Below are 24,698 nucleotides of genomic sequence, written 5' to 3' on the forward strand. Positions count from 1 at the left end.
GAATGGCCAAGTCAAAGTCCAGACCTGAATCCAATCGAGAATCTGTGGAAAGAACTGAAAACTGATGTTCACAAATGCTCTCCATCCAACCTCACTGAGCTCGAGCTGTTTGGCAAGGAGGAATGGGAAAAAAATTCAGTCTCTCGATGTGCAAAACTGATAGAGACATACCCCAAGCGACTTACAGCTGTAATCGCAGCAATAGGTGGCGCTACAAAGTATTAACTTAAGGGGGCTGAATAATTTTGCACGCCCAATTTTTCAGTTTTTGATTTGTTAAAAAAGTTTGAAATATCCAATAAATGTCGTTCCACTTCATGATTGTGTCCCACTTGTTGTTGATTCTTCACAAAAAAATACAGTTTTATATCTTTATGTTTGAAGCCTGAAATGTGGCAAAAGGTCGCAAAGTTCAAGGGGGCCGAATACTTTCGCAAGGCACTGTAGGTGTCTGGTTCGACTGTAAACTCTCCTTCCAGACTCATTAAGCATCTCCAATCCGAAATTAAATCTAGAATCGGCTTTCTATTTCACAACAAAGCATCCTTCACTCATGCTGCCAAACATACCCTCGTAAAACTGACCATCCTACCGATTTTTGACATCGGTGATGTCATTTACAAAATAGCATCCAACACTCTACTCAGCAAATTGGATGCAGTCTATCACAGTGCCTTTTGTTTCGTCACCAAAGCCCCATACACTACCCACCACTGCGACCTGGATGCTCTCATTGTCTGGCCCTCGCTTCATATTCATCGCCAAACCCATTGGCTCCAGGTCATTTATAAGTCTTTGCTAGATAAAGCCCCGCCTTATCTCAGCTCACTGGTCACCATAGCAGCACCCGCCCGTAGCATGCGCTCGAGCAGGTATATTTCACTGGTCACCCCCAAAGCCAATTCCTCCTTCAGCCGCCTTAACTTCCAGTTCTCTGCTGCCAATGATTGGAACGAACTGCATAATTCACTGAAGCTGGAGACTCATATCTCCCTCACTAGCTTTAAGAACAAGCTGTCAGAGCAGCTCAGACTACCTCATCCCCATACTTTTTTAAAATTTATTTATTTTTCTCCGTTGCACCCCAGTATCTCTACTTGCACATCTATCACTCCAGTGTTTAATTGCTATATTCTAATTACTTCGCCACTATGGCCTATTTATTGCCTTTACCTCACTTATCCTACCTCATTTGCACACACTGTATATAGACTTTTGCTATTGTATTACTGACTGTATGTTTTTTTATTGCATGTGTAACTCTGTGTTGTTGTTTGTGTCGCACTGCTTGGCTTTATCTTGGCCAGGTCGCAGTTGTAACTGAGAACTTGTTCTCAACTAGCCTACCTCGTTAAATAAAGGTGAAAAAATTGTTAAATTTTTTTTATTATAGAATACATGAAGAGTAGTTACTTTTTCCTTCACACCTTTGCTGGTACTGATTGCACGCATTAGGAAAGCAAAATGCAGTAGCGGGACATAATAGTATGCCAATATCTCTAATAATTTCCAAGTGTGCAAATCAAATTTTATTTGTCACATGCGCCGAATACAACTGGTGTAGATCTACCTTGAAGTGCTTACTTACAAGCCCTTAAACAATGCAGTAAAGGGAAAAAAATCAACTAAAGTAAAAAATAACATTAAAAGTTAAAATAAAATAACGAGGCTATATATAAAGGGGGTACTGGTGCCAAATCAATGTGCGGGGTACAGGTTAGTCAAGGTAATATGTACATGCATAGTGCATTCGGAAAGTAGTCAGAACCCTTCACTCTTTCCACATTTTGTTACATTTAAGCCTTATTATAACATTGATCAAATTGTATTTTTTTCCTCATCAATCTTCACACAATACCCCATAATGTTAAAGCTAAATTTATTTTATTTTTTAAAACTGAAATATCACATTTACATAAGTATTCAGACCCTTTACTCAGTACTTTGTTCTTGGATATGACTCTACAAGCTTGGCACACCTGTATTTGTGGAGTTTCTCCCATTCTTCTCTGCAGATCCTCTCAAGCTCTGTCAGGTTGGATGGGGAGTGTCGCTACACAGTATTTTCAGGTCTCTCCAGAGATGTTTGATCAGGTTCAAGTCCGGGCTCTGGCTGGGCCACTCACGGACATTCAGAGACTTGTCCTGAAGCCACTCCCACGTTGTCTTGGCTGTGTGCTTAGGGTCATTGTCCGGTTGGAAGGTGAACCTTTGCCCCAGTCTGAGGTCCTGAGCACTCTGGAGCAGGTTTTCATCAAGGATCTCTTTATACTTTGCTCCGTTCATCTTTCCCCCAATCTTGACTCCCAGTCACTGCTGCTGAAAACATCCTCACAGCATGAGGCTGCCACCACCATGCTTCACCATAGGGATGGTGCAAGGTTTCCTCCAGACGTGACGCTTGGCATGCAGGCAACTGAGTTAAATCTTGGTTTCATCAGACCAGAGAATCTTGTTTGTCATGATCTGAGAATCTTTTGGCAAACTCCAAGCGGGCTGTCATGTGCCTTTTACTGAGGAGTGGCTTCCGTCTGGCCACTCTACCATAAAGGCCTGATTGGTGGGGTGCTGCAGAGATGGTTGTCCTTCTGGAAGGTTCTCCCATCTCAACAGAGGAACTCTGGAACTCTGTCAGAGTGACCATCGGGTTCTTGGTCACCTCACTGACCATTTCCCCCCATATGCTCAGTTTGGCCCGGCGGCCAGCTCTAGGTTAGAGTTTTGGTGGATCCAAACGTCTTCCATTTAGGATCGATGGTGGCCACTGTGTTCTTGGGGACCTTCAATGTAGCAGACCTTTTTTGGTAGTCCTTCCCCAGATCTGTGCTTCGACATAATCCTGTCTCAGAGCTTTACAGAGAACACCGTCGACCTCATGGCTTGATTTGTGATCTGACATGCATTACCAACTGTGGGACCTTATATAGACAGGTGTGTGCCGGTCCAAATCATATGCAATCAATTTAATTCTCCACAGGTGGACTCCAATGAAGTTGTAGAAACATCTCAAGGATGATCAATGGAAACAGGATGCACCTGAGCTCAATTTCGAGTCTCATAGCAAAGGATCTGAATGCTTATGTAAATAAGGTATTTCAGTATTTATGTCTAAAAAAACTTGATTTTCGCTTTGTCATTATGGGGAATTGTGTGTAGATTGATGATGTTTTATTTTATTGAATCCATTTTACAATAAGGCTGTAACTTAACAAATGTGGAAAAGGTGAAAGGTCTGAATACTTCCCGAATGTACTGTAAAGTGACTATGCATAGATAATAAACATTGACTAGCAGTAGCATTGGAAAAAAAGGGGGGGGGGGGTCAATGCAAGTAGTCCAGGTAGTATGTCATTGTTTTAATATACACTGCTAGGACCTTACATTTAACAGTACAAACGTGTATTTAATTTGGTGTATTTGTCGTTCTTTATATGTATAATGTATGTATAATACGTTTTAATAGGCAACAATGGCTATGTGAGCCCAATTGTAGGCTATCCAAAAATATAAATAGTAAAAAAGAATAATAATAGTTTGCTTGAAATCCTATTTCAAATTCTACAAACAGTGGTCCCAGTGCGGTCCCCTCCGCGTCTCCCTGTGCTTCTGTACTGCTCTCTGACCCCGGTGGCAGTCCTCTCGCACTGCACTGCACTCTCGGGCTCCCCCCCCTCCTTCTCTTTTCACATCGAGGCTCCTTACTCGCTCGTTGCCTGTCTGTCGCATTTCCTCAATAGCCAGCCGAGGGTCTCTCAGGGTCGAAGGTTCTGCCCTGCTTGCCACGACCTCCACCTCTCAAGAGGTGAATTCTCTGCGTTACCTATGGGACCGCGTTTTTGAAAACAGATCGGTTTAACCCGGAGCAGTTATCGGCCGAAGGAAAGGAACTCGCCACCCGTTTGGCAAGAAAATCGTTGGGGAAAAAATAACGAGGCAGGCACAAAGCGGTGGGTTAGAGGTGGCTTGTCATTTACGAGCCATATGGATACAGAGGTTTCTGCAGAGGCTATAGATGTTGCTATTCGTACTATATATTTTTTAGATGCAATAACTTGGTTTATGTTTGTATTTTATTCTCTGTAATGCAGGATACAATAAATTAGGAACAACACAATCGTGTAATCTCTGGTGTCAGAGGTCCAATTTGGTCTCTTTCCATATTTCTCTTTTTAGGCTGATTGGTATAAATGGTGCGTAGTTTTTTTTAAATTCCCTCTTCAAAATGTTGCAGTGTGAAACAAAAGAGGGATCCGATTTTTCGCAAAAGATCATCTTACAATTTAGTTTGTAAGACAATCAGCTTGTTGAAGTTGAGTGGTGGAAAATGTAGTCTTGTCTGCACCTCTGTTAATTTTCTCATGTTAAATTCGTCTGGGTAGTTCTTTATTTTTATTTTTTTATTAAGTCAGTTAAGAACGAATTCTTATTTTCAATGACGGCCTAGGAACAGTGAGTTAACTGCCTGTTCAGGGGCAGAATGACAGATTTGTACCTTGGGGGTTTGAACTTGCAACCTTCCAGTTACTAGTCCAACGCTAGTAACCACTAGGCTACCCTGCCGCCCCCTAGTTATGTTTTTGTTTTCACTTTTTATTGTCTTGACCGTTTTTAGGTGGTTTTGGTCAAAGTTCACTTATGTCATCTAGCCAATAGGCCTACTACATAATTCACTTGGTTACATCATATCAATTTACTGAGTCACTATTACATTTGGTCAAAATATTTTCTACTACATCATTGTTAGGTTTTAATGTCTGAGCTTATTTGTTTTATCCTATCTACTGTAGATAAAATCTAGCAGCAGAAATTAACAAGACATGTACTTTTCTGATATTAGTGGTTGAGTTATTATTGTAACTATGTATTCTGAATGTTTTCTTGCTGAGTTTTTTTGTACAGTACTCAGTTAGTGCTGTCATTTAGTTTATTTGAATTAAGGCTCAGTTAATGCTGTCATTTATTGATGATACGGCACAATTATTGTATATAAAGATTTCCTCCTCTTTCTGTTTGCGGTGGTACAGATTATCCAGAGGGCCGGTGGGTCTGAGTTGGTGAGCTGAGCGGGGCCATTCTGAATGATGCCTGCTTCCTAGGATGGTCCTGGATCCTGGTAAACTAACTGCCCATGTCCCTAGCAGTGGAGCCATGGCTCACAGAACCCCTCCCTCTCAGGGCAAGGTGACCATCACTGTGGACGAGTACAGCTCCAACCCCACACAGGCCTTTACCCACTACAACATCAACGAGAGCCGCTTCCAACCACCCCATGTCCACATGTGAGTGTCTATCTATCCACAGACTGCGTTATATCTATCTCTCTTTCATCTGAAGGGCCTTTACAGTGCACAGAGTATTGATTGATGGGGTTCAAACTAAAGAAAGGGAATATATAGACATCTGTCCTCACTACCTCTACCACTAACCCCCAGCTGGTGATGCCTCTATTCTATTCTCACCAGATATTAGCTTGTGATTCATACAGAAGAGTAGATGGAGGATGATTTTATTTCATTGGATTGGTTTGTGAGTTATCCGCCCTGCCAAATAATCTAGAGTGGCGGAGGCCACCTTTTCATGTTACCAACTTAACGGAGGTCAGAGGTGCGGTGGGTTTATAAGCTATTTAACAATGTTCCTTTGACCTCTGGGTCACAGTTCAATTGTAAGTAACTTGCCTATTGACTTCTGAATCATTAGGATGTAATGAGTGTTGCTGTGGATGGAGGTGGGTTGGCCCGGGGTGGTCAGAGGGGGAGGCAGGTGCTTCTGGCTGTCTCACTGGGACTCACTGCCTGGCAGTGACACCCACACAAAACACTTTACCAGCAGAGAGAAAACAAAGGCGTACGGCAGATGTCCTCTTTTATCGAAGTCTGGACTTCCGTTAACCAGTGTTTTTCACTTAGTCCACTGATAACTTTTATTTTTTGAATAGTAGCCATAAAATCACAACGTCTCTCTCTGTCTGTTTGTCTTAGACCCTGAGCAGATGTCTCAGTAGAACAACAAGGTGGACTTTGTTGGATTGTTTTATTGAAGCTTGTGTATTGAACCTATCTGCCACTGCTACAGTAATTCAATCGGATGGAGCGTTTTAGCACAGGACTGTGAGAAGCTAAAAGCCGAAATCACATGGAGAGACGTCCGTCAACGGCGTGAAATTTACACGCAAGAGTAGCAAGTGTCAGTTCAAATGCTACGTAGCATATGCCAAATTAATTGTCATGAAAATCCATAATACATCGTTGTATTTGTTTTATATTTGCTATGTAGCCCCTTGGGAATTATTGTTGTGTGTTCCATTTGACTCACCTTAAATGTCCTACGGGACGAAACATTTTGTTATGCTAGCATGAGGAGAGTTGTAGATAATAAAGCCGAGCAGTTTCTGAAAATGTTGGCTAGTCTCGATCTTTTCCGTATAACATGGCTTCTCTCTTGAAATCGGAGTTCCTCGGGTTTTCCAGTTGTAGCCTGCCTAAGGCTGATATGCCTGCTCGAAATCAACACAAGTGGGCTATTGTTTTCAAATAGGTAGCGGGTAAATCCTAGCCTACAGCCCAATGAAACCTCTTTAGTACAACATATTCGGACAATTTATCAGCTCATTTTACCAGCATTGCTCCGCATAGACGCGAGGAAATGTCGACTTTCTTTCTAATTTGACTCGCAATGAGGAGGGCTGTTGCCGTGACCTTATTACCGCCACACCGGCAGTCATGACCGCAGTAAAATTCTACCTGACCTTGAGTCAAGGTAAGCTCCTGTTAGGCACTCTGGACATGCATTAGTAGTACCAAACTTACTAACGATCATCAGGTGTCTAATGGCCTGGTACTCAGGACTCTATTGTCCCTCTAACCACTCTGACTTTAAATGCAAATGTGTTCAAAAATCACATCAAACACTTATCAGAAGAGTATCATGCTTTTATAGCTCACTTAATTGTAATTGATCAATTTGAAAAACGAAGTTCAACAACAGGTTCAAACTGAGTGGAAAACATGGTCATTGTGGATGCTGTTTCAAAGCCTAACACTACGAAATGGACAGCGCTTTCTAAGGTAATGATTAATTCAAATTAAAAACATGCATATTAGAGCTTATGCAAAAGCCTAGGCCTATATATGAGCCCAGCCCCCCCCCCCCTCGAATAACTGAATTAAAATAATGATTGTGCCATTATACAATACATAGCCTACCTCATATTACACATGGCCGAAAAACATTAAAACATATATATATTTATACAGTGGGGCAAAAAAGTATTTAGTCAGCCACCAATTGTGCAAGTTCTCCCACTTAAAAAGATGAGAGGCCTGTAATTTTCATCATAGGTACACTTCAACTATGACAGACAAAATGAGAAGAAAATAAATCCAGGAAATCACATTGTAGGATTTTTAATGAATTTATTTGCAAATTATGGTGGAAAATAGGTATTTGGTCACCTACAAACAAGCAAGATTTCTGGCTCTCACAGACCTGTAACTTCTTCTTTAAGAGGCTCCTCTGTCCTCCACTCGTTACCTGTATTAATGGCACCTGTTTGAACTTGTTATCAGTATAAAAGACTCCTGTCCACAACCTCAAACAGTCACACTCCAAACTCCACTATGGCCAAGACCAAAGAGCTGTCAAAGGACACCAGAAACAAAATTGTAGACCTGCACCAGACTGGGAAGACTGAATCTGCAATAGGTAAGCAGCTTGGTTTGAAGAAATCAACTGTGGGAGCAATTATTAGGAAATGGAAGACATACAAGACCACTGATAATCTCCCTCGATCTGGGGCTCCACGCAGATCTCACCCCGTGGGGTCAAAATGATCACAAGAACGGTGAGCAAAAATCCCAGAACCAAACGGGGGGACCTAGTGAATGGCCTGCAGAGAGCTGGGACCAAAGTAACAAAGCCTACCATCAGTAACACACTACACCGCCAGGGACTCAAATCCTGAAGTGCCAGACATGTCCCCCTGCTTAAGCCAGTACATGTCCAGGCCCGTCTGAAGTTTGCTAGAGAGCATTTGGATGATCCAGAAGAAGATTGGGAGAATGTCATATGGTCAGATGAAACCAAAATATAACTTTTTGGTAAACTCAACTCGTCGTGTTTGGAGGACAAAGAATGCTGAGTTGCATCCAAAGAACACCATACCTACTGTGAAGCATGGGGGTGGAAACATCATGCTTTGGGGCTGTTTTTCTGCAAAGGGACCAGGACGACTGATCCGTGTAAAGGAAAGAATGAATGGGGCCATGTATCGTGAGATTTTGAGTGAAAACCTCCTTCCATCAGCAAGGGCATTGAAGATGAAACGTGGCTGGGTCTTTCAGCATGACAATGATCCCAAACACACCGCCCGGGCAACGAAGGAGTGGCTTCGTAAGAAGCATTTCAAGGTCCTGGAGTGGCCTAGCCAGTCTCCAGATCTCAACCCCATAGAAAATCTTTGGAGGGAGTTGAAAGTCCGTGTTGCCCAGCAAAAGCCCCAAAACATCACTGCTCTAGAGGAGATCTGCATGGAGGAATGGGCCAAAATACCAGCAACAGTGTGTGAAAACCTTGTGAAGACTTACAGAAAACGTTTGACCTTGGCAATGACGTTTGTCATTGCCAACAAAGGGTATATAACAAAGTATTGAGATAAACTTTTGTTATTGACCAAATACTTTTTTTCCACCATAATTTGCAAATAAATTCATTAAAAATCCTACAATGTGATTTTCCGTAAAAAAAAAAATCTATTTTTGTCTGTCATAGTTGAAGTGTACCTATGATGAAAATTACAGGCCTCTCTCATCTTTTTAAGTGGGAGAACTTGCACAATTGGTGGCTGACTAAATACTTTTTTGCCCTAATAAATATATATATATATATATATATATATATATATACTGATTTAAGATATCTTTGGTACATAATTGGTCTAGACTAAATTAAACGCATTCAGATTTAGCCTGCAATTAGTGTATTTGTATCTTTAATAGCCTAGTAATAGGGCACAATTAATAGGCTGACAAGTTACATTTTTGCTACAGAATATCTCACCACTGTGAGTTTCTGTCTCCTCCCCTTTCCTTCATTCCTTTCTCCAACAAGCAGAAAGAGGGCCTGTCAGCCTTTTTAATGAAATATGTTGTGAAAACATATTACTATCGACGTTCCCAAACAGATTTCACTTGGTTTCCCAAATTAAGCACTGGGTAGCTGCAGGAACAGTGTTGGAGAGCCTATGGCATACAGAGTTTGGGCGGAATAGCAGCTGAGAAGCCTACCCAACATGAGTGAAAAATGTACTGGCAGGAAACTACCCTCCATTTGCTATTCCAGTATTTGTATTTATTAGGGATGCCCATTTTTAAATTTGGGATTCAAACACATTAAAGCACTTACATATAAGACAAAACCGTACATCATATAACATTAATACACCACTACATATCTACAATACAAAATGTATAATACCACCATACAACAATATTACAATGTACGTGTGTGTAGAGTGCGTGTGCTAGCGCTTGTGTGCGTATGTGTGTGTACCTTTTTGTGTGTGTCTCTTCACGGTTCCCCATGTTCCATAATGTGTATTTTTGCCTGTTTTAAAATCTGATTCTACTGCTTGCATCAGTTACCTGATGTGGTATAGAGTTGCATGTAGGTATGGCTCTATGTAGTATTGTGCGCCTCCCATAGTCTGTTCTGGACTTGGAGATTGTGAAGAGACCTCTGGTGGCATGTCTTGTGGGGTATGAGTTTAAATAGACAGCTCGGTACATTCAGCATGTCAACACCTCTTACAAAAAAAAGTAGTGATGAAGTCAATCTCTCTTCCACTTTGAGCCATGAGAGATTGACATGCATATAATTCATGTCATCTCTCCATGTACATTTAAGGGCCAGCCGTACTGCCCTATTCTGAGCCAATTGAAATTTTCCTAAGTCCCTCTTTGTGGCACCTGACCACACTACTGAACAGTAGTCTAGGTGTGACAAAACCAGAGCCTGCAGGACCTGCCTTGTTGATAGTGTTGTTAAGGCAGAGCAGCGCTTTATAATGGACAGACATCTCCCCATCTTAGCTACTCTTGTATCAATATGTTTTGACCTTGACAGTTTACAATCCAGGTTTACTCCATGCAGTTTAGTCACCTCAACTTGCTCAATTTCCACAAGATTTAGTTGAGGTTTAGGATTTAGTGACTGATTTGTCCCAAAAACAATGCTTTTGGTTTTGGAAATATTCCTTGCCACCCATTCTTTGTCAAGTGTTGCAGTCATTTCAGTTGGTGTAGTAGCTGACGTGTACAGTGTTGAGTCATCTGCATACATAGACACTCTGGCTTTTCTTAAAGCCAGTGGCATGTTGTTGGTAAAAACTAAAAAATGTAAGGGGCCTAAACAGCTGCCCTGGGGAATTCCTGATTCTACCTGGATTATGTTGGAGCGGCTTCCATTGAAGAACATCCTCTGTGTTCTGTTAGACAAGTAACTCTTTATCCACAATATAGCAGGGGGTGTAAAGCCATAACACATACGTTTTTCCAGCAGCAGACTATGATCGATAATGTCAAAAGCCGCATTGAAGTCTAACATAACAGCCCCCACAATCTTTTTATCATAAATTTCTCTCCGCCAATCATCAGTCATTTGTGTAAGTGGTAAAATAGCATTGTATCTGGTCAAACACCATTTTTTTCAGAAGTTTACTAAGGGTTGGTAATTGGCTGATTGGTCGGCTATTTGAGCCAGTAAAGGGGAATGACTTTAGCTTCTCCCCAGGCCTGAGGGCACACACTTTCTAGTAGGCTTAAATTGAAGATATGGAAAATAGGAGTGGCATTATCGTCCGCTATTATCCGCAGTAATTTTCCATCCAGATTGTCAAGACCCAAGTGGCTTGTCATTGTTGATAGACAACAATAATTTGTTCACCTTTTCCACACTTACTTTACGGAATTCAAATGTATAATGCTTGTCTTTCATCATTTGGTCAGATATACTTGGATGTGTAGTGTCTGCATTTGTTTCTGGCATGCCATGCCTAAGTTTGCTAATCTTGCCAATGAAAAAGTAATTAAAGTAATTGGCAATATCAGTGAGTTTTGTGATGAATGAGCCATCTGATTCAATGAATGATGGAGCCCAGTTGACCTTGTTTCCCAAAATGTTAGTAAAAAGCTTTGGAGCACCTTAAATATCATTCTTTATATAATTTGTCTTTGTTTCATAGTAAAGTTTATTTTTCATGTTATGCCCCTCTTCCCACAGGTGTTATTACTACCTCTGAGGGTTTAGAGCTTGAGGTAGTCGCCTCATACAAGCACTTGGGAGTATGGCTAGACGGTGCACTGTCCTCCTCTCAGCACATATCAAAGCTGCAGGCTAAGGTTAAATCTAGACTTGGTTTCCTTTATCATAATCGCCCCTCTTTCACCCCAGCTGCCAAACTAACCCTGATTCAGAGGACCATCCTACCCATGCTAGATTACGGAGACATAATTTATAGATCGGCACGTAAGGGTGCTCTCAAGCGGCTAGATGTTCTTTACCATTTGGCCATCAGATTTGCCACCAATGCTTCTTATAGGACACATCCCTGAACTCTGTAAACTGGTCATCTTTGTATATCTGTCGCAAGACCCACTGGTTGATGCTTATTTATAAAACTCTCTTAGGCCTCACTCCCCCCGATCTGAGATACCTACTGCAGCCCTCATCCTCCACACACAACACCCATTCTGCCAGTCACATTGTGTTAAAGGTCCCCAAAGCGCACCCATCCCTGGGTCGCTCCTCTTTTCAGTTCGCTGCAGCTAGCGACTGGAATGAGTTGCAACAAACACTCAAACTGGACAGTTTTATCTCAATCTATTCATTCAAAGACTCAATCGTGGACATTCTTACTGTCACGTTCTGACCTTTATTTCCTTTGTTTTGTCATTATTTAGTATGGTCAGGGCGTGAGTTGGGGTGGGCAGTCTGTTTGTTTTTCTATGATTTTGGGATTTCTAGTATGGTTCTCAATCAGAGGCAGGTGTCATTAGTTGTCTCTGATTGAGAATCATACTTAGGTAGCCTGGGTTTCACTGTTTGTTTGTGGGTGATTGTCTATGTCTATGTTAGTTGCTTGTGTCAGCACAGTTCTCATTATAGCTTCACGGTCGTTCTTCGTTTATTGTTTTGTAGTTAGTTCATGTTAAGTGTCTCTTATTGAAGAACCATGAACTATAACCACGCTGCGTTTTGGTCCGCTTCATACGACGATCGTGACACTTACTGACAGTTGTGGCTGCTTTGTGTGATGTATTGTTGTCTCTACCTTCTTGGCCTTTTGTGCTGTTACCATGTTGTGTTTCTACCATGTTATGTTGTGTTGCTAACCATGCTGTGCTGTCATGTGTTGCTGCCCTGCTATGTTGTTGTCTTAGGTCTCTATGTAGTGTTGTCTCTCTTGTCGTGATGTGTGTTTTGTCCTAAATTTATTTTTTGAATCCCCGCCGGAGGCCTTTTGGTAGCCATCATTGTAAATAAGAATTTGTTCTTAACTGGCTTAATAAAATAAATAAATAAAATAAATAATTCAATTTGCAGTATGTTTGACAATCGGTAGTGCTGCCAGACTTATTTGCCATACCCTTTGCCTCATCCCTCTCAACCATAGGGGCGGCAGGGTAGCCTAGTGGTTAGAGTGTTGGACTAGTAAGGTTGCAAGTTCAAATCACCAAGCTGACAAGGTACAAATCTGTCGTTCTGCCCCTGAACAGGCAGTTAACCCACTGTTCCTAGGCCGTCATTGAAAATAAGAATTTGTTCTTAACTGACTTGCCTAGTTAAATAAAGGTTAAATAAAAAAATATGACTTTAAAGTTCCTCATCAATCCAAGGGGATTTAACCGTTTTTAGTCATTTTCTTAATGGGTGCACGCTTATTAGTAACTGGAATAAGCAATTTCACAAATGTGTCAAGTCCAGCATCTGGTTGCTCCTCACTACACACGCCACAGACAAGCAAATATTCTTTACATCAACATAAGAATCACTGCAAAAATCTATTGTATGACCTCTTATACACTGTTAGGCCCAGCCTTTGGCATCTTGGTTTTCCTAGATGTGGCTACTATATTGTCATCACTACATCCTATGGATTTGGATGCTACATTTCTGCAGCATTAGTGAAGATGTGATCAATACATGTTTATTTTTTATTTCCTGTGCTATTTGTAACTACCCTGGTAGTTTGACTGACGACCTGAACCAGGTCACTGGACACTGGTTACAGGACACTGGTTACAGTTAGATTTTTGTTGTTGACTTTCTCTAATTTCTTCAGTATATATACAGTGCCTTGCGAAAGTATTCGGCCCCCTTCAACTTTGTGACCTTTTGCCACATTTCAGGCTTCAAACATAAAGATATAAAACTGTATTTTTTTGTGAAGAATCAACAACAAGTGGGACACAATCATGAAGTGGAACGACATTTATTGGATATTTCAAACTTCTTTAACAAATCAAAAACTGAAAAATTGGGCGTGCAAAATTATTCAGCCCCTTTACTTTCAGTGCAGCAAACTCTCTCCAGAAGTTCAGTGAGGATCTCTGAATGATCCAATGTTGACCTAAATTACTAATGATGATAAATACAATCCACCTGTGTGTAATCAAGTCTCCGTATAAATGCACCTGCACTGTGATAGTCTCAGAGGTCCGTTAAAAGCGCAGAGAGCATCATGAAGAACAAGGAACACACCAGGCAGGTCCGAGATACTGTTGTGAAGAAGTTTAAAGCCGGATTTGCATACAAAAAGATTTCCCAAGCTTTAAACATCCCAAGGAGCACTGTGCAAGCGATAATATTGAAATGGAAGGAGTATCAGACCACTGCAAATCTACCAAGACCTGGCCGTCCCTCTAAACTTTCAGCTCATACAAGGAGAAGACTGATCAGAGATGCAGCCAAGAGGCCCATGATCACTCTGGATGAACTGCAGAGATCTACAGCTGAGGTGGGAGACTCTGTCCATAGGACAACAATCAGTCGTATATTGCACAAATCTGGCCTTTATGGAAGAGTGGCAAGAAGAAAGCCATTTCTTAAAGATATCCATAAAAAAGTGTTGTTTAAAGTTTGCCACAAGCCACCTGGGAGACACACCAAACATGAGACACGCCAAACATGTGGAAGAAAGTGCTCTGGTCAGATGAAACCAAAATTGAACTTTTTTGGCAACAATGCAAAACGTTATGTTTGGCGTAAAAGCAACACAGCTGAACACACCATCCCCACTGTCAAACATGGTGGTGGCAGCATCATGGTTTGGGCCTGCTTTTCTTCAGCAGGGACAGGGAAGATGGTTAAAATTGATGGGAAGATGGATGGAGCCAAATACATGACCAATCTGGAAGAAAACCTGATGGAGTCTGCAAAAGACCTGAGACTGGGACGGAGATTTGTCTTCCAACAAGACAATGATCCAAAACATAAAGCAAAATCTACAATGGAATGGTTCAAAAATAAACATATCCAGGTGTTAGAATGGCCAAGTCAAAGTCCAGACCTGAATCCAATCGAGAATCTGTGGAAAGAACTGAAAACTACTGTTCACAAATACTCTCCATCCAACCTCACTGAGCTCGAGCTGTTTTGCAAGGAGGAATGGGAAAAAATGTCAGTCTCTCGATGTGCAAAACTGATAGAGACATACCCCAAGCGACTTACAGCTGTAATCGCAGCAAAAGGTGGCGCCACAAAGTATTAACTTAAGGGGGCTGAATAATTTTGCACGCCCAATTTTTCAGTTTTTGATTTGTTAAAAAAGTTTGAAATATCCAATAAATGTCGTTCCACTTCATGATTGTGTCCCACTTGTTGTTGATTCTTCACAAAAAAATACAGTTTTATATCTTTATGTTTGAAGCCTGAAATGTGGCAAAAGGTCGCAAAGTTCAAGGGGGCCGAATACTTTCGCAAGGCACTGTATATACACACACACACACACACACACGCACACACACACACACACATACACACACGGCCCGTTGAAAAAATACTCGGTTCTTTCAGCTAGCAGAAGGGAATTTGGCTGTATGAACGCAAAATAGACATACAGTTAGACAACACAGCCAAAAGAAATGTGACAAGTAGGCTTATTCAGACAAAAGTAGTATCACTTAACGCAAGACTACACACTATGTTGAGAGAGAGAGGAGGGGGCGGGACTCACTCCTTCCATCTGTTGCCAAGACCAGATCTCCACCCATTTCCTGGAGAGTTTCGACGGGTGCCACTGCTCGACTTCCCATGTCTTGAGGACTGCTGGCTCAAGGTGGTTTTGCTGGTGACAGAAGACTGTGCTGCGGTGAATGGTGGCCACTCCCATCATGCCGAGCATTCAGAGGACTTTGGTCGGCATACAACCTGACACCAAAATGGCAGCAGAAAGGAGCAGATTGCCTGCTGGCACCCTCCTGATCATAGGCTGGCTGAACTATTCACTCACATGGTTGCGCGACCTGCAGATCTGCGTGACGTTGAGAGCTGTTACTCTGGCTGATGATGTAGTCTCTGGACTCTCCGCACCACAAATCCGATTGCATTGGTCACGTACACATATTTAGCGGATGATATTGCGGGTGTAGAGAAATGCTTGTGTTATTAGCCCCAACAGTGCAGTAGTATCTAACAATTCACAACAATACAAACATCTAAAAGTAAATAATATAATTGAGAAATGTATAAATATTAGGAAGAGCAATAATCAGAGTGGCATTGACTAAAATACAGTAGAATAGAATACATTATACTGTGGGGCAAAAAAAGTATTTAGTCAGCCACCAATTGTGCAAGTTCTCCCACTTAAAAAGATGAGAGGCCTGTAATTTTCACCATAGGTACACTTGATCTATGACAGACAAAATGAGAGAGAAAAAATCCAGAAAAACACATTGTAGGATTTTTAATGAATTTATTTGCAAATTATGGTGGAAAATAAGTATTTGGTCACCTACAAACAAGCAAGATGTCTGTCTCTCACAGACCTGTAACTTCTTCTTTAAGAGGCTCCTCTGTCCTCCACTCGTTACCTGTATTAATGGCACCTGTTTGAACTTGTTATCAGTATAAAATACACCTGTCCACAACCTCAAACAGTCACACTCCAAACTCCACTATGGCCAAGACCAAATAGCTGGACACCAGAAACAAATTGTAGACCTGCACCAGGCTGGGAAGACTGAATCTGCAATAGGTAAGCAGCTTGGTTTGAAGAAATCAACTGTGGGAGCAATTATTAGGAAATGGAAGACATACAAGACCACTGATAATCTCCCTCGATCTGGGGCTCCACGCAAGATCTCACCCCGTGGGGTCAAAATGATCACAAGAACGGTGAGCAAAAATCCCAGAACCACACGGGGGGACCTAGTGAATGACCTCCAGAGAGCTGGGACCAAAGTAACAAAGCCATCAGTAACACACTACGCCGCCAGGGACTCAAATCCTGCAGTGCCAGACGTGTCCCCCTGCTTAAGCCAGTACATGTCCAGGCCCCTCTGAAGTTTGCTAGAGAGCATTTGAATGATCCAGAAGAAGATTGGGAGAATGTCATATGGTCAAATGAAACCAAAATATAACTTTTTGGTAAACTCAACTCGTCGTGTTTGGAGGACAAAGAATGCTGAGTTGCATCCAAAGAACACCATACCTACTGTGAAGCATGGGGGTGGAAACATCATGCTTTGGGGCTGTTTTTCTGCAAAGGGACCAGGACGACTGATCCGTGTAAAGGAAAGAATGAATGGGGCCATGTATCGTGAGATTTTGAGTGAAAACCTCCTTCCATCAGCAAGGGCATTGAAGATGAAACGTGGCTGGGTCTTTCAGCATGACAATGATCCCAAACACACCGCCCGGGCAACGAAGGAGTGGCTTCGTAAGAAGCATTTCAAGGTCCTGGAGTGGCCTAGCCATTCTCCAGATCTCAACCCCATAGAAAATCTTTGGAGGGAGTTGAAAGTCCGTGTTTCCCGGCAACAGCCCCAAAACATCACTGCTCTAGAGGAGATCTGTATGGAGGAATGGGCCAAAATACCAGCAACAGTGTGTGAAAACCTTGTGAAGACTTACAGAAAATGTTTGATCTCTGTCATTGCCAACAAAGGGTATATAACAAAGTATTAAGATAAACTTTTGTTATTGACCAAATACTTATTTTCCACCATAATTTGCAAATAAATTCATTAAAAATCCTACAATGTGATTTTCTGGATTGTTTTTTTCTCATTTTGTCTGTCATAGTTGAAGTGTACCTATGATGAAAATTACAGGCCTCTCTCATCTTTTTAAGTGGGAGAACTTGCACAATTGGTGGCTGACTAAATACTTTTTTGCCCCACTGTATACATATCAAATCAAATCAAATGTATTTATATAGCCCTTCGTACATCAGCTGAAATCTCAAAGTGCTGTACAGAAACCCAGCCTAAAACCCCAAACAGCAAGCAATGCAGGTGTAGAAGCACGGTGGCTAGGAAAAACTCCCTAGAAAGGCCAAAACCTAGGTTGAAACCTAGAGAAGAACCAGGCTATGTGGGGTGGCCAGTCCTCTTCTGGCTGTGCCGGGTGGAGATTATAACAGAACATGGCCAAGATGTTCAAATGTTCATAAATGACCAGCATGGTCCAATAATAATAAGGCAGAACAGTTGAAACTGGAGCAGCAGCACAGCCAGGTGGACTGGGGACAGCAAGGAGTCATCATGTCAGGTAGTCCTGAGGCATGGTCCTAGGGCTCAGGTCCTCCGAGAGAGAGAAAGAAAGGGAGAATTAGAGAGAGCACACTTAAATTCACACAGGACACCGAATAGGACAGGAGAAGTACTCCAGATATAACAAACTGACCCTAGCCCCCCGACACATAAACTACTGCAGCATAAATACTGGAGGCTGAGACAGGAGGGGTCAGGAGACACTGTGGCCCCATCCGAGGACACCCCCGGACAGGGCCAAACAGGAAGGATATAACCCCACCCACTTTGCCAAAGCACAGCCCCCACACCACTAGAGGGATATCTTCAACCACCAACTTACCATCCTGAGACAAGGCTGAGTATAGCCCACAAAGATCTCCGCCACGGCACAACCCAAGGGGGGGCGCCAACTCAGACAAATCAAATCAAATTTTATTTGTCACATACACATGGTTAGCAGATGTTAATGCGAGTGTAGTGAAATGCTTGTGCTTCTAGTTCCGACAATGCAGTAATAACCAACAAGTAATCTAGCTAACAATTCCAAAACTACTACCTTATAGACACAAGTGTAAGGGGATAAAGAATATGTACATAAAGATATACAGGATGACCACATCAGTGACTCAACCCACTCAGGTGATGCACCCCTCCCAGGGACGGTATGAGAGAGCCCCAGTAAGCCAGTGACTCAGCCCCTGTAAGAGGGTTAGAGGCAGAGAATCCCAGTGGAAAGAGGGGAACCGGCCAGGCAGAGACAACAAGGGTGGTTTGTTGCTCCAGAGCCTTTCCGTTCACCTTCCCACTCCTGGGCCAGACTACACTCAATCATATGACCCACTGAAGAGATGAGTCTTCAGTAAAGACTTAAAGGTTGAGACCGAGTTTGCGTCTCTGACATGGGTAGGCAGACCGTTCCATAAAAATGGAGGTCTATAGGAGAAAGCCCTGCCTCCAGCTGTTTGCTTAGAAATTCTAGGGACAATTAGGAGGTCTGCATCTTGTCACCGTAGCGTACGTGTAGGTATGTACGGCAGGACCAAATCAGAGCGATAGGTAGGAGCAAGCCCATGTAATGCTTTGTAGGTTAGCAGTAAAACCTTGAAATCAGCCCTTGCTTTGACAGGAAGCCAGTGTAGGGAGGCTAGCACTGGAGTAATATGATACAATTTTGGGGTTCTAGTCAGGATTCTAGCAGCCGTATTTAGCACTAACTGAAGTTTATTTAGTGCCTTATCCGGGTAGCCGGAAAGTAGAGCATGGCAGTAGTCTAACCTAGAAGTGACAAAAGCATGGATTAATTTTTCTGCATCATTTTTGGACAGAAAATTTCTGATTTTTGCAATGTTACGTAGATGGAAAAAAGCTGTCCTTGAAAAGGTCTTGATATGTTCTTCAAAAGAGAGATCAGGGTCCAGAGTAACGCCAAGGTCCTTCACAGTTTTATTTGAGACGACTGTACAACCATTAAGATTAATTGTCAGATTCAACAGAAGATCTCTTTGTTTCTTGGGACCTAGAACAAGCATCTCTGTTTTGTCCGAGTTTAAAAGTAGAAAGTTTGCAGCCATCCACTTCCTTATGTCTGAAACACATGCTTCTAGCGAGGGCAATTTTGGGGCTTCACCATGTTTCATTGAAATGTACAGCTGTGTGTCATCCGCATAGCAGTGAAAGTTAACATTATGTTTTCGAATGACATCCCCAAGAGGTAAAATATATAGTGAAAACAATAGTGGTCCTAAAACGGAACCTTGAGGAACACCGAAATTTACAGTTGATTTGTCAGAGGACAAACCATTCACAGAGACAAACTGATATCTTTCCGACAGATAAGATCTAAACCAGGCCAGAACTTGTCCGTGTAGACCAATTTGGGTTTCCAATCTCTCCAAAAGAATGTGGTGATCGATGGTATCAAAAGCAGCACTACGGTCTAGGAGCACGAGGACAGATGCAGAGCCTCGGTCTGATGCCATTAAAAGGTAATTTACCACCTTCACAAGTGCAGTCTCAGTGCTATGATGGGGTCTAAAACCAGACTGAAGCATTTCGTATACATTGTTTGTCTTCAGGAAGGCAGTGAGTTGCTGCGCATCAGCCTTTTCTAAAATGTTTGAGAGGAATGGAAGATTCGATATAGGCCGATAGTTTTTTATATTTTCTAGTTCAAGGTTTGGCTTTTTCAAGAGAGGCTTTATTACTGCCACTTTTAGTGAGTTTGGTACACATCCGGTGGATAGAGAGCCGTTTATTATGTTCAACATAGGAGGGCCAAGCACAGGAAGCAGCTCTTTCAGTAGTTTAGTTGGAATAGGGTCCAGTATGCATCTTGAAGGTTTAGAGGCCATGATTATTTTCATCATTGTGTCAAGAGATTTAGTACTAAAACACTTGAGTGTCTCTCTTGATCCTAGGTCCTGGCAGAGTTGTGCAGACTCAGGACAACTGAGCTTTGAAGGAATACGCAGATTTATAGAGTCCGTAATTTGCTTTCTAATAATCATGATCTTTTCCTCAAAGAAGTTCATGAATTTATCACTGCTAAAGTGAAAGCCATCCTCTCTTGGGGAATGCTGCTTTTTAGTTAGCTTTGCGACAGTATCAAAAAGGAATTTCGGATTGTTCTTATTTTCCTCAATTAAGTTAGAAAAATAGGATGATCGAGCAGCAGTAAGGGCTCTTCGGTACTGCACGGTACTGTCTTTTCAAGCTAGTCGGAAGACTTCCAGTTTGGTGTGGCGCCATTTCCGTTCCAATTTTCTGGAAACTTGCTTCAGAGCTCGGGTATTTTCTGTGTATCAGGGAGCTAGTTTCTTATGAGAAATGTTTGTAGTTTTTAGGGGTGCAACAGCATCTAGGGTATTGCGCAAGTTTAGATTGAGTTCCTCAGTTAGGTGGTTAACTGATTTTTGTCCTCTGGCGTCCTTGGGTAGACAGAGGGAATCTGGAAGGACATAAAGGAATCTTTGTGTTGTCTGTGAATTTATAGCACAACTTTTGGATGTTCCTTGGTTGGGGTCTGAGCAGATTATTTGTTGCAATTGCAAACGTAATAAAATGGTGGTCCGATAGTCCAGGATTATGAGGAAAAACATTAAGATCCACAACATTTATTCCATGGGACAAAACTAGGTCCAGAGTATGACTGTGACAGTGAGTGGGTCCAGAGACATGTTAGACAAAACCCACTGAGTCGATGATGGCTCCGAAAGCCTTTTGGAGTGGGTCTGTGGACTTTTCCATGTGAATATTAAAGTCACCAAAGATTAGAATATTATCTGCTATGACTACAAGGTCCGATAGGAATTCAGGGAACTCAATGAGGAACTCTGTATATGGCCCAGGAGGCCTGTAAACAGTAGCTATAAAAAGTGATTGAGTAGGCTGCATAGATTTCATGACTAGAAGCTCAAAAGATGAAAACGTCATTTTTTTTTTTTTGTAAATTGAAATTTGCTATCGTAAATGTTAGCAACACCTCCGCCTTTGCGGGATGCACGGGGGATATGATCACTAGTGTAGCCAGGAGGTGAGGCCTCATTTAACACAGTAAATTCATCAGGCTTAAGCCATGTTTCAGTCAGGCCAATCACATCAAGATTATGATCAGTGATTAGTTCATTGACTATAATTGCCTTTGAAGTAAGGGAGCTAACATTAAGTAGCCCTATTTTGAGATGCGAGGTATCATGATCTCTTTCAATAATGACAGGAATGGAGGAGGTCTTTATCGTAGTGAGATTGCTAAGGCGAACACCGCCATGTTTAGTTTTGCCCAACCTAGGTCGAGGCACAGACACGGTCTCAATGGTGATAGCTGAGCTGACTACACTGACTGTGCTAGTGGCAGACTCCATTATGCTGGCAGGCTGGCAACAGCTGCCTGGCCTGCACCCTATTTCATTGTGGAGCTAGAGGAGTTAGAGCCCTGTCTATGTTGGTAGATATGGTAGACATATGAAATGAGTAAAGCAGTATGTAAACATTATTAAAGTGACAAGTGTTCCATTATTAAAGTGACCAGTGAGTCTATGTACATCGGACAGCAGGGTGCAGGGTTGAGTAACGTGGTGGTAGCCGGCTAGTGACGGATATTTAACGGTCTGATAACCTTGAGATGGAAGCTCTTTTTCAGTCTCTCGGCCCCAGCTTTGATGCACCTGTACTGACCTCGCCTTCTGGATGATAGCCTGGGTGAACAGGCCGTGGCTCGGATGGTTGTTCTCCTTAATTACCCTTTTGGCCTTCCTGTGACATCAGGTGCTGTCGGTGTCCTGGAGGGCAGGCAGTGTGCCCCCGGTGATGCATTGGGCAGACCGCACCCCCCTCTGGAGAGCCCTGCGGTTGCGGTCTTTGCAGTTGCCGTACCAGGCAGTGATACAGCCCAGCAGGATGCTCTCAATTGTGCGTTTGTGAGGGTCTTAGGAACCAAGCCGAATTTCTTCAGCCTCCTGAGGTTTGAAGAAGCGCTATTGCGCCACCTTCACCACACTCTGTGTGGGTGGACCATTTCAGATTGTCATTGATGTGTATGCTGGGGAACTTAAATCTTTTCACCTTCTCCACTTCGGTCCCGTCAATGTGGATAGGTGCTTGCTCCCTCTGCTGTTTCCTGAAGTCCACGATCATCTTCTTCATTTTGATGATATTGAGGGAGAGGTTATTTCCCTGGCACCACTCCGCAAGGGCCCTCACCTCCTCCCTGTAGGCTGTCTCGTCATTGTTGGTAATTAGGCCTACTACTGTTGTGTCATCTGCAAACTTGATGATTGAGTTGAAGACATGCATGACCACGCAGTCATGGGTGAACAGGGAGTACAGGAGAGGGCTGAGTACGCACCCTTGTGGGGTCCCTGTGTTGTGGATCTGCGAAGTAGAGGTGTTGTTTCCTACCTTCACCACCTGGGGGCGGCCCGTCAGGAAGTCCAGGACCCAGTTGCACAGGGCGGGGTTCAGACCCAGGGCCCCGAGCTTAGTGATGATGAGCTTGTAGGGTACTATGACTATAGCTCAGCATTCAACACCAATGAACAGCATTCTGATGTAGGTATTCCTCTTTTCCAGGTGGGATAGGGCCGTGTGCAGTGCGATGGCGATTGCGTCATCTGTGGCTCTATTGGGGCGGTATGCAAATTGAAGTGGGTCTAGGGTGTCAGGTAAGGTAGAGGTGATCTGATCCTTAACTCGCCTCTAAAAGCACTTCATGATGACAGAAGTGAGTGCTACGGGACGATAGTCATTTAGATCAGGTACCTTTGCTTTCTTGGGTACAGGAACAATGCTGGAACCCAACAGACTTGGAAAATCTTCATCAGTTGACTGGAACACAAACATATGTTCCTTGTACGGACTGGCTGAAGCCTGACTCCTTGAGCATGAATAAAATGTCAGACATTTTTATGGACGCTGTAGGGCAAACAAAGTTGACAATTCAAAATATGCACACCACTACTCACCCAATGACCACATCACCTTCCTCATCCTCCATGTCCTCTCTATTGCCATAGATGTTCTCCTACTCCAAACCCAGGTCCATCTCTTCATCTTCTCCAATGAATGTGCATTGCACAAATTAGGACTGTGCCATAGTGTTGAATTGTTTTACATCCTAGACATATTTCAGTATGTGCGCACACATTAAATCTTCTCAGGTTTTATGATTTATATATTATTGGTATTGACAGCTTTTTCACAATAACTGCCTGGAGGTGAGGTGAGCAGTATACATGTGACATATGAGAAGACAAAGCAACAAAATATCCAATCCAAAGTAACCAGGGCAGAGATATAAGATGATGACTCACCAATGCTTCTTGAATGTGGCATTAGAAATGACACCAGTGTGCCTTTATGACACGGTCCAGTTGGTCCCAATGCAGATGATGCGACTGGTACTTCAGACTGGGGAGATACAGAGACTACACACGAAGGTGTAGAGAAGCCTCATCCATAATGACAAAGTCAAAACATGTTTTGGCAATCTTTGCTAAAGTCTTTCTGGGTAAATCTAAGACCTTTGCAACCTTGGATTGTACAATATTTGCACATGATTCTTTAAAAAAAATGTCAAGCTCTGTCGGGTTGGTTGTTGATCAAAGCTAGACAGACATTTTCAAGTTTTGCCATAGATTTTCAAGCAGATTTATGTCAACTGTAGCTAGGCCACTCAGGAATATTTCAATGTATTCTTGTAAGCATCTCCAGTGTATATATGACCTTGTGTTTTAGGTTCTTGTCCTGCTGAAAGGTGAATTTATCTCCCAATGTCTGTTGGAAAGCAGACTGAACCAGTCTTTCCTGTAGGATTTTTCCTGTGCGTAGCTCTATTTGGTTTATTTTTACCCTAAAAACTCCCTGGTCCTTGCTGATGACAAGCATACCCATAACATGATGCAGCCTCTACCATGCTTAAACATATTAAGAGTGGTTCTCAGTGATGTTGTTGGAGTTGCCCCAACCATAACGCTTTGTATTCAGGCCACATTATTTTGCAGTTTTACTTTAGTGCCTTATTGCAAACTGTATGAAGGTTTTGGAAATGTGTTTTTCTGTACAGGCTTCCGTCTTTTCACGCTGTCATTTGGGTTAGTATTGTGGAGTAACTACAATGTTGTTGAGCCATCCTTAGTTCTCACAGCCATTGAACTCTTAACTGTTTTAAAGTCACCATTGTTCTCATGTCGAATTCCATGAGCGGTTTCCTTCCTCTACAGCAACTAAGTTAGGAAGGACTCCTGTTTCTTTAGTGACTGGGTGTATTCTTCTTTTTGAGGCATTGGAAAACCTCCCTGGTCTTGTGGTTGAATCTGTGTTTGAAATTCACTGCTCGACTGAGGGACCTTACAGATAACCCTGTGTGGGGTACAGAGATCAGGTACTCATTCAAAAATCATGTTAAACACTATTATTGCACACAGTCCATGCAACTTATGTGACTTG

At 42.5% G+C, this 24,698-nt stretch overlaps 1 protein-coding gene across 2 annotated transcripts in view; it reads left to right on the forward strand.

Annotated features, from left to right (window-relative positions):
• Window positions 1–3,680: 3,680 nt before the first annotated feature.
• The window catches only part of LOC110524001 (metallophosphoesterase MPPED2), a 50,584-nt gene continuing 29,566 nt past the window's right edge, over window positions 3,681–24,698 (forward strand). The window contains exons 1-2 of one of the 2 annotated variants that reach the window (XM_021603263.2): window positions 3,681–3,947; window positions 5,025–5,279. In XM_021603263.2, the coding sequence (XP_021458938.1) occupies window positions 5,098–5,279 (182 nt within the window). In that variant the 5' untranslated portion in view covers window positions 3,681–3,947; window positions 5,025–5,097. The remainder of the gene's footprint in view (window positions 3,948–5,024; window positions 5,280–24,698) is intronic. The other variant, XM_021603272.2, reaches the window with a different exon arrangement.

The sequence above is a fragment of the Oncorhynchus mykiss genome, chromosome 1 (genome assembly GCF_013265735.2).
Source record: "Oncorhynchus mykiss isolate Arlee chromosome 1, USDA_OmykA_1.1, whole genome shotgun sequence".
Classification (NCBI taxonomy): Eukaryota; Metazoa; Chordata; class Actinopteri; order Salmoniformes; family Salmonidae; genus Oncorhynchus; species Oncorhynchus mykiss.